This window comes from Uloborus diversus, chromosome 1 (assembly GCF_026930045.1).
Source record: "Uloborus diversus isolate 005 chromosome 1, Udiv.v.3.1, whole genome shotgun sequence".
In the NCBI taxonomy this organism is placed as follows: Eukaryota; Metazoa; Arthropoda; class Arachnida; order Araneae; family Uloboridae; genus Uloborus; species Uloborus diversus.
In genome coordinates, this window is record NC_072731.1 from 118,219,414 (window position 1) to 118,234,672 (window position 15,259).

Consider the following 15,259-nt stretch of genomic DNA (forward strand, 5'->3'; position numbering starts at 1 on the left):
AATAGGAGCAATGAGGGTTAAAATAGGAGCGCCAAATCGTGGTCTGTGCTAAACCTTCCTTCAGTACCGTAAGCTTCTATAAGTTCTAAGCACCATTACAATGCGTTTCTGAATTTTCATGTTAGATTTTTAACAAAACTACAACCAAGTATAAGATAAAAATATTTTACATTAAAAAAGCATCATTACGTAGGTACATATTGAATATTAAAAAAAAAAAAAACATGATTACTGTTTGATTTAATAAAACTGCAACCCTTTTTAAAAATATTCCTTTATACATATCCTACATATATTGAAAATGCATTGCATAAAAATATATTGAAGATTTAAAAAAAAAAAAAAAACACGATTACTTCTTATATTTGGAAGTAAACCAACTCATAGTAAAAGTCAAGACTTGGAAATCTTCTAAGTGGGCAGTGGCCACTAGACTCCAAAAACTTAGTGGCCACCACTGTCACCAAGTTTTGAAACACAAACTGGAGGGGAGATAGGGCAGTTTTTACAACTTTCATGAAAAAAATAGATGAATAGGACTTCATACATTTTAAAATAGAGTCATTCAATACTTTTTTTGTACATGGAAAATTCAAGTTAAAATAGATTTCTGATTTATTAAAAAAATAAATAAATAAATGAGAAGTCAGCAGGAACCTTCATTTTAGATGAAATTGTTTCAGCTTATAACAAAGCCTCCGAGGCAATAAGGATCAAATACAGATAAAATTTTTCTTTCAAAAAAATAATTAAAAAAAACCCATAAATTTTTGCCTTTTGTTATTTTTAATAGTTTGCATTGAGACAAACAACCAATTCTGTTTTCGGAAACTTAGGCTATTAATAGTCTTGTCTACTTCCATGTTGCAAATGACCAAACATGGCAACAATGCAAAAAATTTAAGATGATAGATTTTTGAATTTGTTGCATTAAAAGTAATTATAAATAATTAATAATCCTCAAAAAAACTAAAATTTAGATGAAATAGACAGTTTTTAGCACATTAGCATCCAAACCAATCAGGATAACATAATATTCTGAAGAAATTTTTTTTTCATTTTACAAGAAAAAAATTAAGAAGTTTCCGAAAAAAAAAAAGAAAAAAGAAGTCCATTTCGCATTATTTTCAATAGTTTGCATTGCAATAAACATCTAATTCCGATTTTAAAAACTTGGCCACTTTAAGAGTTTTGTGTACTTAAATCTCGCAAATGATCAAATATGGCGACTAAGTCAAAAATTCAGATATAAAATTTTGAATTTGTTGCATGAAAATAATTTGAAAATAAAAAATCCCTATGAAACTACAATTTAATTGATAATCTTTAGCACATTCGTGTCCAAAGCAATAGGGATAAGATGAAATTTTAAATCGTATACTTGTTTTCATTTCTCAATAAAATTATTTAAAATAACCAAAAAAAAAAAAAAACATTTTGCAGCACATTTTGCTGATTTTCATTAGTTTGCAGTTAAAAGAAACCCCCAATTCTGCTTTGTCTTTGAAAACGAAAACACTTAAGCATCGTCTACTTCCATCTTCTGAATGTCCAAACATGGCGGCTACGTTTTGCACATAGCTGAAATGCTAAATGAAAAAACGATGTTCTCGGATCGATTAGCGCTCCCACTCAGTGTTTATCTTGACACTAATGCTTCCAGGGCAAAATTGCCTCCTCTTTTGTTGAGTTTGTGCACAATTCCTACCTTCCAGGATAAGGAAATTTCTTCTTTTTCCTCAGAAATCGAAAAGTGTACGAGCAAAGTCAAAAAACGGAGTTTTTTGGAATAAATCGGATTTTCGGAGTACGCAATAAAAATCGGAGAAACTCCGGAAAAAACAGAGCACTTGGCAGCTATGCTTTAAGCTCGTTGCGGCACCTAAAGATGTTGTAGTAAAGCAATGAAATTTTTTCTGCTTCTTTTTAAACTTAAATGACAACTTTTCCCCCCTACGGCAAACCAAAAAAATTGAAAAAAAAAAATTAAGGTCATTTTCGTTCCACCCTAATGTACATCCATTATAGAATTAGTATATCAGTATTAAGTCGAAATATTTGCAAAAATGTTATGCATATTTTCATTTATTTGTGTACACAGTAGCAGATTTTAAAAGGGCCCCAGGCACCTACTAAAGGAAAAAATTAATTTAAATATTTTCTTTCTTTTTTTTTTTTAATTGACTTCTCTATGTAACATGAAGAAATTTTTAGTTATTTAAAAGAAACACAAATCTTATTTGAATTTTTGGGACCAGAGAGGCAATTTAACTTAAACTGGTTTTGAACTCAAAGGAACGTAATACCGCCATTCGTCTATTAATTCTTATTTGATGGAATCAGTAATTGATATTTTTTTTAAAATGTTTTAAGATATGCCTATAAAAGCCATTTCAATTCAGGATGCTTAATTGTGATATAACAAATTTTTTTTTCAGCTTATAAAAAATTCAAAATGAAGTAAGTAGATGATAGTTTCTTGGCAAAACCATAATAGTAACTGAACGGCATGTAGTGTTTAAATTTTTAAAAACAAATCAAATGCTATGCTCATTTCATTTGCTTTGAAATTTATAAAATGTAGGTTTTGAATTCTTCAACAAAACCTATATACATTATAAAACTATAATTTCCTAATTTACATATTTTATAGTTAAAATATGAATTTCTTTAAAAACTCAAATGAGGTATGGGTTTATTTAATAACCTTATCCTTGTATTATAATCATAATGAAATTGTTCCTAATGAAAACCGCTCATTTTACAGCATCTCGGTGAAATTATATAACATTTACAGTTTGTCTTGAAATGCTGAAGATATTTTATTTCCATATATTCAAAGTAGACAAGTGCATTAGTATTTATGAATTTAAAAGTATATTAATTGGCCGTAAGGGATTCTGGGAAAAAAAAAACATTTGAAAAACAAAAGTCATGAAAACTTTGCTATGGAAAAATTGGAATTATGCGGGGGTGAAAGGGGGTATTGAATTTTCAATTTCTAGGGTCCCCTCCAAAAATTATTTCTGTATCTGCCCCTGTATGAACAGAATTGTACACAGCGTATATACAGTGAAATCCCATTAGAACGAACTTCAAGGGACCAGAAATTTTGTTTGTTGTAACAGGAATTTTGTTTTAATGGAATTCAGTGTAACAATTACGTTGAGACTAAAAATTCATTTCATTGAAACAGAAATTTCGTTGTATTGTTATTCGTTATAACGGGATTTCGCTGCAGAAAATATCAATGCGTGTGTCTTTAGTCCAATGGAACTGCCGTAATATCTCGAATAAGCGCCCGTACTTTAACCAGTCCCCCTTTTTAGATTAGAACATTTATGCTTTTCAAGAGACATTTCTCCAAAATGACCACTTTTCTTTTTCCAATTCCATCATTTATCGTAAAGATCGAGGAGTGGGCGCGGGTGGCGGCCTTATGACCATCATCCCCAGAGCCTTTCCCTCTGCTGAAATTAATCTCAACCGGTTTCACTCCCCTCATACTGAAATTCTTGGCGTCAGCATCTGGAACAACTACAAACAAATTGACATCATCAATATTTATTCTCCCAAAGGCAAAATTCAGACAGATTGGCTTGAGAACTTAAAAAATTCCCTTTCCACGTCCTTCTTTATTCTCGGAGACTTCAACCTTCATCATAATTACTGGGGCAGCTCGTTCAACTCCCCCAATGCTGACTCTTTCGCCAACTTCATTATCAACAATAATATATGCATTATCAACAACAGCTCCCCTACTCATAGGGCCCCCTCCGGCGCTCACTCCCTTATCGATATTTCACTTTGTTCAATTGACCTCTTCCCCCTCTTAAACTTTTACGTCCAACCGAACCTTTTTGACTCTGATCATTACCCCATCATCATTGACCTCTCCCAGATTTTTACCTCCAACATCTCTACAATTCACCAGAAGAATAGCCATAATAGGAAACGCGTAGTAAACCACATCAAAAGCAACTTCCAGGACAATTCTGACTTTCAAGATCTCCATAACCTTTTTATTACTGCACTCAACACCAACAAGAAAACTCACTCAGATCAGAAATCTAAATTCCCTCCATGCTGGACTCAAAAATGCAGTTTCCTTCTCGGACAAAAACGCAAGTTCCTCCGAAAAGCAAAAAAAACGTCTCACGTGACGACTGGCTTAAATACAAATATTTCTCCGCTAATCTTCGTAAAGAAATTAAAAAAGCATCTCGCAACTACTGGAACAATACCTGCAATAATCTTGGATCTAGCAAAAACGCCTATCGCATGATTAAAGCGATCATCTCTAATAGATCCAAGGGGATCACCGAGTCAAACAACATCATCAATATTGGAACCACCTCTGTCTCCTCCGCCCTGGCTCAAGCCAACGCTTTCTGCTTCCATTATTGCTCCCGCCCGTCTCTTCCTGGCATCCGACTTGACTTTAACTCTAATCATAGCCACCATTTAGATAAAAACTTCAGCATTCAAGAACTGAACATTGCTATCAACCATATGAAGAACACCTCCCCCGGCGAAGATGGGATCTCCGCAAAAATCTTCAAACTTATGCTCGACAATATCAAAACCAACCTCCTAAAGCACCTCAACTCCATGTGGGACAACGTCACCATCCCCCAAAATTGGAAAACTTCTATCATTATTCCTATAAAGAAATCTAATAAACCCGCTGCTGACATCTCTGCTTACAGACCTATCGCCTTAGGTTCTGTTTCCGCCAAATTATTTGAACGTCTCATTCTCCGCCGCATTGTTTCGTGGTCCATCTCCAAAAATCTTTTTCACAGTAATCACCTTGGTTTTCTCCCTTTTCGTGACTGTAACAATGCTTTAACAAAATTCTCTACGATAGCGTCTGGATTGACGACCTATCATGGAAACTTTTGAAATGCGGCATCAGCGGTAAAACAGCGTGTTGGATCAATAAATTCCTTTCAGTCAGGTTAATCAAAGTTCGGTGGAGAGAAGCCACCTCTTTCTCCCACACCCTCTCTTCTGGGGTCGCCCAAGGATCCGTTCTGGCACCCCTGCTTTTCATGATCTACATGCAAGATATCCCTTTTGGAGCAAAAATTCTCATATACGCTGATGACAACATCAGTTTTTCCCAAGCAGATGCTTCAGAGAATGCTAAGCTTAAAATCGAAAAAACCCTTTCCCATATTACCCAGTGGACCCAAAATTGGAGACTAACAATTGCTCCGTAGAAAAGCGTAGCCATGAATTTTTCTAGAAAAAGATATTCAATTCTCCCAACTTCCAATTTCATTACAACGGGAAAGTCATTCCCTGGGACACCAATATGAAATTCCTTGGAGTTACTTTCACTAACAATTTTTTATTCAACAGCCACATCATTAATCTTCAGAAAAAAGCTTTCCAACGCCTTAACTACCTCAAAATCATTGCTAATAATAACAGCGGCACCAATGCTAAGAACCTCGTTACCATCGCAAATAGTCTCATTAGAGGATTAATAGACTATAGTTCTATCGTCTACGGCGCGGCTAGCATTTCCAGCCTTAATAAGATTGAAGTGATCTACAATAGCGCTCTTCGATGGGCTCTTGGCCTCCCTCGTTGGACTCCTCTCCCTATCCTCTACCAGGAAAGTAACGAAAACCGTATCAGCGACAGATGTTCTTCAAATGATCATTAAGTATACCCTGTATCATTTCTCCCTTGATTGGATGTCTCCTATTTCGAACAAAACTAAAGCACATAGTATTGATAACCGCTTCAAAAGAGACAATCACCACATCTTTCCCCGCCTTTTCGACTATCTCAGAGACAATAATATTCATTATAACAAAATAATAAAGAAAAGATTTAAAGAAGACCTGATCAACATTAATAATTTTTACATTATCTCGGATGGCCTCCCTTTCCAAGACAAGAATATCAACTCGACTATAGCACGCTCATATTTTTCTGAATATCAAACTAATTTTCTTCAAGGTAAAATCATTCTCAGCACAGTTGGATCAAAGAATAACAACTTCACCAGTATCACTGCCATCAACGTTTCTCATAATATCAACGCTGCGACCAGCATTAATAATAATGCCTCCATATTTACAGCTGAAGCCCTAGCTATTTCCCTCGCTATCATAGAATTCGCCAATAACTACGAAGATTACGTTCTTTTCTCTGACAGCAAATCCAATCTAAGTGCCCTCTCTTCGTTCAACCTGAAATTCCATTCTGTTATTTTTTACGCCATCGAAGCAATTGTTGAAGCTACACAAAGTCAAATCTATTACCATTATTTGGGTCCCAAGCCACATTGGTATTCCGGTAAACGAGAAAGCAGATCTCCTCGCCAGAAACGGGCCCTTTTTAAGCCGCTCCATGTACGATATTGCCTCTGAAGACATCATAACCATGAACAAAAAAGAACTCTAGTCCAAAATCAACAGCGACTGGATTAACTGCAAGTACTTCAACCACAAACTCTATCTTGGATCCATCAAAGACTACATCAACTGGACCCCTAACAGAAAACTTGGAGTTCTCCTCACTAAACTCCGAACTGGGACTCTCCCTGTCAACAAGACTCTCCATCGTTTCAAGTGCAGCGTCTCCCCACTCTGTCCCCTGTGCAATAACATCGAGACAATTGACCATTTCCTGCTTCAATGTCCCTGTCTCTCCAGCCTTCGTCGTTCCCTTTTTTCTCGCCTCAATATCTCGGATCCCAATGCTCCTCTCGCCCATGTGATCTCTCGTATATGCGCCAATTGTTCTTCCATCCGTGCGTTCTGCGCCTTTCTTGCTTGTTCCAATCGCTTTTTAAGTCCCTCCCCCCCGCCCGTGCATCTCCCGAGTTTTTCCCCTCTTTCTCCTGTCGTGGTACAAGCCTCTTCTCGTAGGACAGGCAGAAACCACCTAACATTCCCAATCAAGCAATATCAATGCATGTAATTCGAAAATAAAAATTTCTGTAGAAAATCTCACAATTCACAAAAAAAGAAAAGATAATTTCCTACGAAACAAGTCTGAACTATTTACAAAACCCATAAAAATTAATGATTTAATTGATGATTAGAATAATTTGGATATTTTTTGGTGCTTTGAACAATGAAAGTTACTGGCTAATTTTTTAAATAGGTTTAAAAGTATATTGTATGCTTCGCAACTCTATGCACATTAATTAGCATGATTGCCAACAACACTGTAAGAACTATTTGAGGAGCATCTGTGGTGATTTTAAGCAGAATTTTGAAATTCTGAGGAGCAGCTCAGTACAGCAGAATGCCTTTATAACGCCAAGTTATATAATGCAATTCTCTATAAACCGCACAACTTTTCAGAAATAAACAATAGGTTTTGAAGATTAAAAAATCCCTCTATTTTGCTTTGCAAACATAAAAATTGTTATGCAAATTAAATTTTGGAACAGTTTTTCATATTTCCATCTTAATTTAAAGTTTTTAAATGAAAATTAATATTCATAGTAAGCAAAAATCTTCAAAGATGGCTCTTGAAGATGCAGCTGTTATGCAAACATTGAAGCTAGCAGAAATGCAGGATATTTCACTTTCTTTTAATTGTGAAACATATTTGTGAATGACTAATTGTTATGTTAGTGCTTTAATACGCATTGCAGATAAAACTCACTGTGAAGTGTTTTTTATCCTATATTCTGAATAGGGATGCACTGGATATCCGGTAACTATCCGGTATCCGGCTGATTTTTTAACTATCCGGAACTATGAGGTATCCGATCCAACAAGCCACTACGGATCCGGATATCCGACAGTTTTTTGCAGGATATCCAGGCAGTTATCCGGTAAAAATGTGAGAGATATAAAAAGAATTTATACAGAAAACAGAAACCGACTATCACCAAAATAATGCAGAAAAACTTCTGTTTGTAATGAAAAGTTAGAATGTTGAATAAAGTAATAATTGCGTTTAACAGAATAATTATTTTAACTAAGACTTTCAACTGATATTTAGCATTTAAAATAGACGATGAATATAGCAGTGAGAAATAACAGCTATAAGTTATTGCTTCATTTTCTTCTTTCTAATTTTTTAATTATATAGTATAACTTTTAATAATATATTTAAGAATTTAATTTGTATTTTTTAAGAATGTGTATTTTTATTTTTTCTAGAATTAAAGTAAAATGTAAGTTTATTGTTCAAATATAAATTTATAAATTCATTTAAGAAAGATTGAACATGTTTAGCATATTTTTTAATATTATATATAAGATGTTAATTTGCATCATTAAGAATGTGTAACTTTATTTTTTGGAATTTAGTAAAATTTCAAGTTGACTATTTAAGAATTGGTTTATTAATTTATTTTTAAAAGCGTGAACGTGTTTAACACGACTCTTAATAGTTTGTTTAAAATGTTAATTTGCATCATTTATGAATGTGAATCTTTATTTTCAGAAATTAAAGTGAAATTTTCAGTTGATTATTTAAGTATAATTTTATTTATGTTTAAAAAAAATTGTTAACATGTTGAGAACAACTTTTAATAATATATTTAAGATATTAATTTGCATTTTTTAATAATGTGAATCGTTATTTTCTGGAATTAAAGGGAAATTTTAAGTTGATTATTTAAGCACAAGTTTATTAATTTGTTTTTAAAAAGTGAAGGCGTTGAGAATGACTCTTAGTACTGTATTTAAGATGTTAATTTGCATCTTTTAAGAGAGTGAATCTTTGTTTTCTGGAATTAAAGTAAAATTTTCAGTTGATTATTTTAGCATAAGTTTATTAATTTGTTAACTGGGGTGCCCACCTTGGGGGGGGGGGGGATATTTTAGGGGTATTTTTCTCTCTTTTGGGGGGGTTTCTATTTGGGAGGGGGGTTTTTATGGTTTTTAGGGGGTGGGCCCTTGCTCTTAGGGGGGGCACCCCTGTATTTAAGATGCTAATTTGCATCTTTAGAGAGAGTGAATCTTTGTTTTCTGGAATTAAAGTAAAATTTTTAGTTGATTATTTTAGCATAAGTTTATTAATTTGTTAACTGGGTTGTCCACCTAGGGGGAGGGGGTTTAGGGGTATTTTATCTTTTTTTGGGAGGGGGGGGGCTTTCTATTTGGGGGGTATTTATGGTTTTTAGGGGGTGGGCCCTTGCTCTTAAGGGGGGGCACCCCTGTATTTAAGATGCTAATTTGCATCTTAAGAGAAAATGTACCTTTATTTCTGGAATTAAAGTAAAATTTTAGGTTGATTATTTAAGTTTATTTATTTATTTTTTGAGTCAAACTGGCCCTGTTTTAATATTTTCTTTTTTAACTTGTATGTTAGAAAAATTTTACACGTGTATTATCTGTAATAAAAATGATTTCAAAGCAAAGTTTTATTTTTTGTTATTTCTAAATTGGAAACAAGAAAATGTATTACTTTATGATGAAGTTTAAAAAAAATTCTACACGTCATGCAAATCTAATAACAAATACGACTCATTATACGACCTTTAAGATTTCAACTATGAATAATTAAAAGTTTAAACCATGTGTACAATCAGGGTTGGCCGGATTGGACCCAATTGGGTTGGACCTAATGGGTTTTTTTGAAAAAACCCATTTAAAAAAACCAGGGTTGGCAAAAACCCGGGTTTTTTTTAAAAAGCCCATGGACCCAGGGTTTTTTGGGTTTTTTTAAATAAAACCCAAAAAAAAAACCAACTAAAGTTGGGTTTTTTAAAAGAATTGTGGGTTTTTTGTCTTTTTTAAGGAAAGTATGGGGTACTTGTAGCATATTGTAGCGTAAGTATATGAACAAAGTGCAAAAATTGTCTTCGGGGAAAAAAAGCTGGAAAACTAGTTAAAATTCAGCATTTTCTGAATAAAAGTATAAAAGACAAAAAAACCCAAGAATGGTAAAGTTTCAGATTTTATAATTTTCATTATTACCAACAGTTAAGGCTAAGTTACTTCTCGAGTGATAAAATCTATTGTTCGTTTTTAATTACAACATTTTTTTTTTGCATTTCATTTTATTGTATTTCATTTTGTTATGCAAAACTACTGTAGAACCTCAAGTAGTTTAAAAATCCCTTTTTATTGAATTCCAGCTTAATCAAGACATTTCTTTGAATTTTATATTGCCTGTTTTTCTATTTCTGTGTACAGAGTAAGAAATATTGAAATTTTTCGTAAGATAATGAAAATACTGTACCTGTTCTGTTTTCTGTCGACCGTTTGAAAAATCTGTTTATTTCTAAAAAATATACCTTGTGTTTATTCGAGATTTGTGACATGTTGGTTAGCAGAAAATAATTCACATGAAAGCCTTTTAAATAGATTAGTTTCCTCTGTAAAATCTACAAATATTGAAAAAATCAGACGTGACAGGACTTGGTCAAGATAATTTGAGTTATTTATTGACCAGTTTAAGAAAAAAGTTAAATACATTTATTTAAAATCTTTGAAGTATTTTTTTAATGCCGTTAAGAGTTAAGAAATACTATTAAAGTTCAAAATTCATTTTTTATATTAATTGTCTGTGGTGAAGAAAAAATAAAAAAGTTTAAATTGTGAAAATATTTAAATTCATAAAATTTTTAAAAAACTTCTCAGAAAATTAAAAAAAAAACCCAAAAGTGGGCTAAATAATGGGTTTTTTTAAATGGGTTTTTTCAAAAAAAACCATTGGGTCCAACCCAATTGGGTCCAATTCGGCCAACCCTGAAAAAAACTCATTATTTAGCCCACTTTTGGGTTTTTTAAAATTTTTTGAGAACTTTTTAAAAAAAAATAATTAATTTAAATACTTTTACAATTTAAACTTCTTTTTTATTTCTTCTTCACAATAGGCAATGGACATAAAAAATGAATTTTGAGCTTTAATAGTATTTCTTAACTCTTAAGAGCATTAAAAAATGCTTCAAAGATTTTAAATAAATATATTTAACTTTTTTCCTTCAACTGGTCAATAAGAACTCAAATTATCTTGACTAAGTCTTGTCACGTCAGATTTTCTCAATATTTGCAGATTGTACAAAGGATACTACTTTAGCTAAAAGGCTCTCATGTGAATTATTTTCTGCAAACCAACACGTCACAAAACTTGAATAAACAAGGTATATTTTTTAGAAATTAACAGGTTTTACAAATGGTCGGACAGAAAACGGAATAGGATGTACAGTATTTTCATTATCTGACAAAAAAGTTTAATATTTCTTACTCTGTACACAGAAATAGAAAAACAGGCAACATAAAATTCAAAGAAATGTCTTGATTAAGCTGGAATTCAGTAAAAAGGGATTTAAACTACTTGAGGTTCTACAGTAGTTTTGCATAACAAAATGAAATACAATAAAGTAAAATACAAAAAAAAAAAAAAATGTCGAAATTAAAAACTAACAAATAAACAATAGATTTTAGCACTCAAGTAACTTTGCCTTAACTGTTGGTAATCATGGAAACTAAAAAAATCTGAAACTTCACCATTCTTGAATTTTGTCGTCTTTTATACCTTTCTTCAGAAAACGCTGAATTTTCCAACTTTTTTTATCAAGACAATTTTTGTGCTTTATCCATATACTTATGCTACATTATGCTACGAGTACCCCACCTTTCCCCTAAGAAAAGACAAAAAAACCCACATTTCTTTTAAAAAACCAAGTTTTAGTTGGTTTTTTTTGGGGGTTTTATTTAAAAAAACCCAAAAAACCCTGGGTCCATGGGCTTTTTTTAAAAAAACCCGGGTTTTTGCCAACCCTGTGTACAATACAAACAGAATAGGGAAGTTTTCGATTTTTCAATTTTATTTTTATATGATAGAGTAACATGTATGAACATCATAGGTGAAAAAATTTTACGATACGATAAGTAGTTTTTTTAAATTAATTTTTAAAGTTCAAGCGCTTGTGACGTCAAATTGCATAGGAAGTGACCTCATGCGCTCTTCCGATAGGGGAGAAGCCAAAGGTCACGCATTCGACTTTGAAGACAAAACGTAAAAGGCTTATCTCCTCGCATTTCTGGAACATTAAACATCTCATCCTCTCGGATATATTCGAATATCATCATTGATGTTACATGAGGAAAATTATTTAGATTGTGCTTTAACGAATCTGGTCTCCATAGTGTGTTCAAAAGGATTATTGAATTTCTAAAAAATAAAAATATCAGCGTGCTCAAAATGTCCCTAGCGAAAACAAGGGATCTTTGGCCGAAGGCTGCCCATTCGCGCCCTGTGACGTAGGCTCGTGACGTTTCAGAAGAGAGCACTTTTGAGCGTGGATTTTTAAAAATTCATTAAAAATCAACCACGGTGTTTTAAAATTCGGCGATGGTGAATTTTTTAATTTTGAGGGTCAATTAACAATATCCAGTAGCCAAAATATGAACATTTAATAGGTTGCAACTTCCCTATTAATTTTTGCCGAAAGTTTGTCTCTTTCGAAAAAATCTGTCGAAATAAAACAATATTTTAATGTTTCATTTTATATATAGCACAATTCCTAAATTAAAATATAGAGGCTCTAAAAAAGTACATTTGAATGTACTTAACATGTTTTTAAAGAAATGATATGTGGAACAAGTTTGATTTATTGTTTTGAAACGGCGTTGTAGAAAAATATGCGAACATGCAATGCAATCGAATTGCCGGATATCCGGCAGGTAAGGGGGCATCGGATATCCGGTATCCGGCAAAATCACTATCCGGTGCATCCCTAATTCTGAACATTAAATTCGGATACGCCTTTCAAAATTTGTGAAATGATCTATATAATGCAATAATCTGTATATGTAAAAGCTCTGGTCCCAAGGTGTACATTATAACGGTCTTCTACTGTATTTTGTATTTAAACAAATCAATATAAAAATATAAACCTTTTATCTAAAATTGTTTTTGATAATCATTTTAAGCACTGGAGAAAAAATAATTATTTTTAAATTAATAAAACAGCTTTAAACACTTATGTATTGTATAAGCATCTTTAATTTCCATAACTGTTAAACTGTTGAACAGTAACTGAGTAAAAAGCGAGTTAATTTCAAAACAGTCAGCCTTCTGTTTTCATACTGAAATATTTCAAACATAATATGCAAAACCTATTTGAACCCTGCAGTCGATAATCAAATCTAGGAACATAGGTTTTCGATTTAAGTTAAAAAATTTTAATGTATCCATTGGTGTAAAGTATACTTTAATTCAGAAGAGAAATACATTAAATTGCAAAAAAAACTTAGAAATAAGATTAGTCACAAGTATGAGATTAAGCCTAAGTCACGCACAAACTTACATCAGGTCCATCCCAAGTAAAATCATTCTTTTTTTCCTCCAAACCCAAATCTCTGTCTCTGCCCATTAATTCATCTAGAAGCTGTTTCGCTGACAACAGAGCCATATTTTCTGAGCTAAGTTAACAAGAATTAGGCATTGAATTATTTTTAAAACTGCTAGCAAAACAATGTCCAAAGTTCCAGTTTGCGGGGAAAAAAAAACTGTAGGGGAGCGGAGAGGGCAGAGGGGAGTGACGGGAAGAAATTGTAGTGCTTCGGGTGTAAAACATAAAGCAAATAAACATTTCGTAATTTTATTATTTTTTTGTTTTAAAATGATCTAGAAAAAATGAATTTTTTTATTAAAAAACAAAATATTTTTGTATTTTTGTGAGATATAAGCCTCAAACATGAAATGTGGTGGCTAGCGCACTGCGGTCCGATTAGTGCGAATGTCGACGGCCACGCGGATTGCATTTGCTATTTTGTAAAGGTAGGGTACCGAACTGACTAAGACGTGTTTTGACTAATATCGCTTTGTTGGTTTGCTATTTAATAAAAATGGACCAAAAAACAGATGATCAAGGCACTCCAGATTCTTGGGAACAGCATTCTGATGGTGCCTTAGATAATGGAGAGGATGATAACGATTTGTTAAAGCCTTTTATAGGATTAAACGTAGATGCCCCGCCATTCGTACCATCTTTTGCGACTTTAGTAGCAGCTCAAGCTGTACCTTCTGAGCAAGATGAACCTAATTCTGAAAGTGAAAAACAACCAGCGCCAGGTATTCGAGAATTTCTAAGTTTCTGATTTCAAGTATTTATTGTAATTTCAAAACGAGGTGATCAGTGCATGCAATTGTTGACATGTGTACTATAATAGTTTTTTGAGCGCAAAAAAGTTGTCTTCGTGTTTTCAGTCAATAATTTGAATGCAAAATTCAATATTTTATGAAAATATGTACTCAATACTACATATTAAGCGATTTTTGTTTGTTGTATTAAATGTAAACACTGCTGTTCCAGATGTTAATGTCCGATTGCCTTTCCAATTTTTGCGGCTGCATAACATCTCTTTTAAAACATTGTTGTGGTCAAGACAAGGGTGTACTTTTGTTTTTCAGAAACCGATCTCTCTTTTTGTTTTATAAAACTTCCTGAAAATAGTCATTGAATTGAGCTATGCAATTTCCTAGTTAACTCTTTAAGCGAACTTCAAGTACCGTAACACTTTTTAATGTTTTTATAACTGCAAGAACTCTATATACAGTGGCCCCCAAAAGTGTTTGTACACCTATGACTTTCAATGAAATAGGCCCCCGTGCATTGGTTAGAATTAATGTTTCGGAATAGGTATTTAATTATAAGATCTATGATCTATTTTTAACAAAACTACACGAAAAGTTTTAATAAAACATTAAAACTCAATTTTTTAAAAATCAAAAACCAAAAAGTGCCGGAAATCTTATCTCACAAAAGTCTTCGTACACTTTGAAAAAAAAGTCAAAAAATTAGTAAATCTAAATTTTTACAAAAGTATTATTTAGTAGAATATCATGCAGTATCAACAATAGCTTTTAAACATCTGGGAATAGATTTCATTGTTTTTTTTTCTTTTTTATGCAATTTCTGAATGAGTGTTCAGCCGCACTTTGAGTCTTACTGTTTCTCGTTCGCTTTTCGTTTCAATGGTGTATCTTCGTAATCAAGCCACCAGATATGTCCACATACAGGGCCCAATACAGGCTGATTTTGCTACCGTTTTTCGGTACCTTCACAAAAATCTTATTTTGAAATCGGTACTTTCACAAAAATCAAGTAATAAAATCAGTAGCTTCACAAAAATATCGAAAATTTCACAAAAATTCACATTTTAAAATATGAAATTTGTTTCTCTGTTTAAAACAAAATATACTCATAAAATAGAATTATAAGCAGGTTTATATGAACAATAGCTTAAATAGAAACCTTTTTGTAGTGTTTTAACTAATTTTTAGTTGTTTCACACCAAAGTGTATTTATGCAATATTA

General features: G+C 32.7%; 2 protein-coding genes across 3 annotated transcripts in view; one reads left to right on the plus strand and one right to left on the minus strand.

Moving 5' to 3' along the window:
• LOC129231685 (luc7-like protein 3) overlaps positions 1-13,470 on the minus strand; it is an 81,920-nt gene extending 68,450 nt beyond the window's left edge. For both annotated transcript variants that reach the window (XM_054866056.1, XM_054866049.1), the window contains exon 1: positions 13,247-13,470. In XM_054866056.1, coding sequence (XP_054722031.1) covers positions 13,247-13,351 — 105 coding nt within the window. In that variant the 5' untranslated portion in view covers positions 13,352-13,470. The remainder of the gene's footprint in view (positions 1-13,246) is intronic.
• A 204-nt stretch (positions 13,471-13,674) lies between these two features.
• The window catches only part of LOC129231698 (eukaryotic peptide chain release factor GTP-binding subunit ERF3A-like), a 79,997-nt gene continuing 78,412 nt past the window's right edge, over positions 13,675-15,259 (plus strand). Inside the window, exon 1 of the mRNA XM_054866065.1 lies at positions 13,675-14,013. Within this exon, the coding sequence (XP_054722040.1) occupies positions 13,788-14,013 (226 nt within the window). The 5' untranslated portion in view covers positions 13,675-13,787. The remainder of the gene's footprint in view (positions 14,014-15,259) is intronic.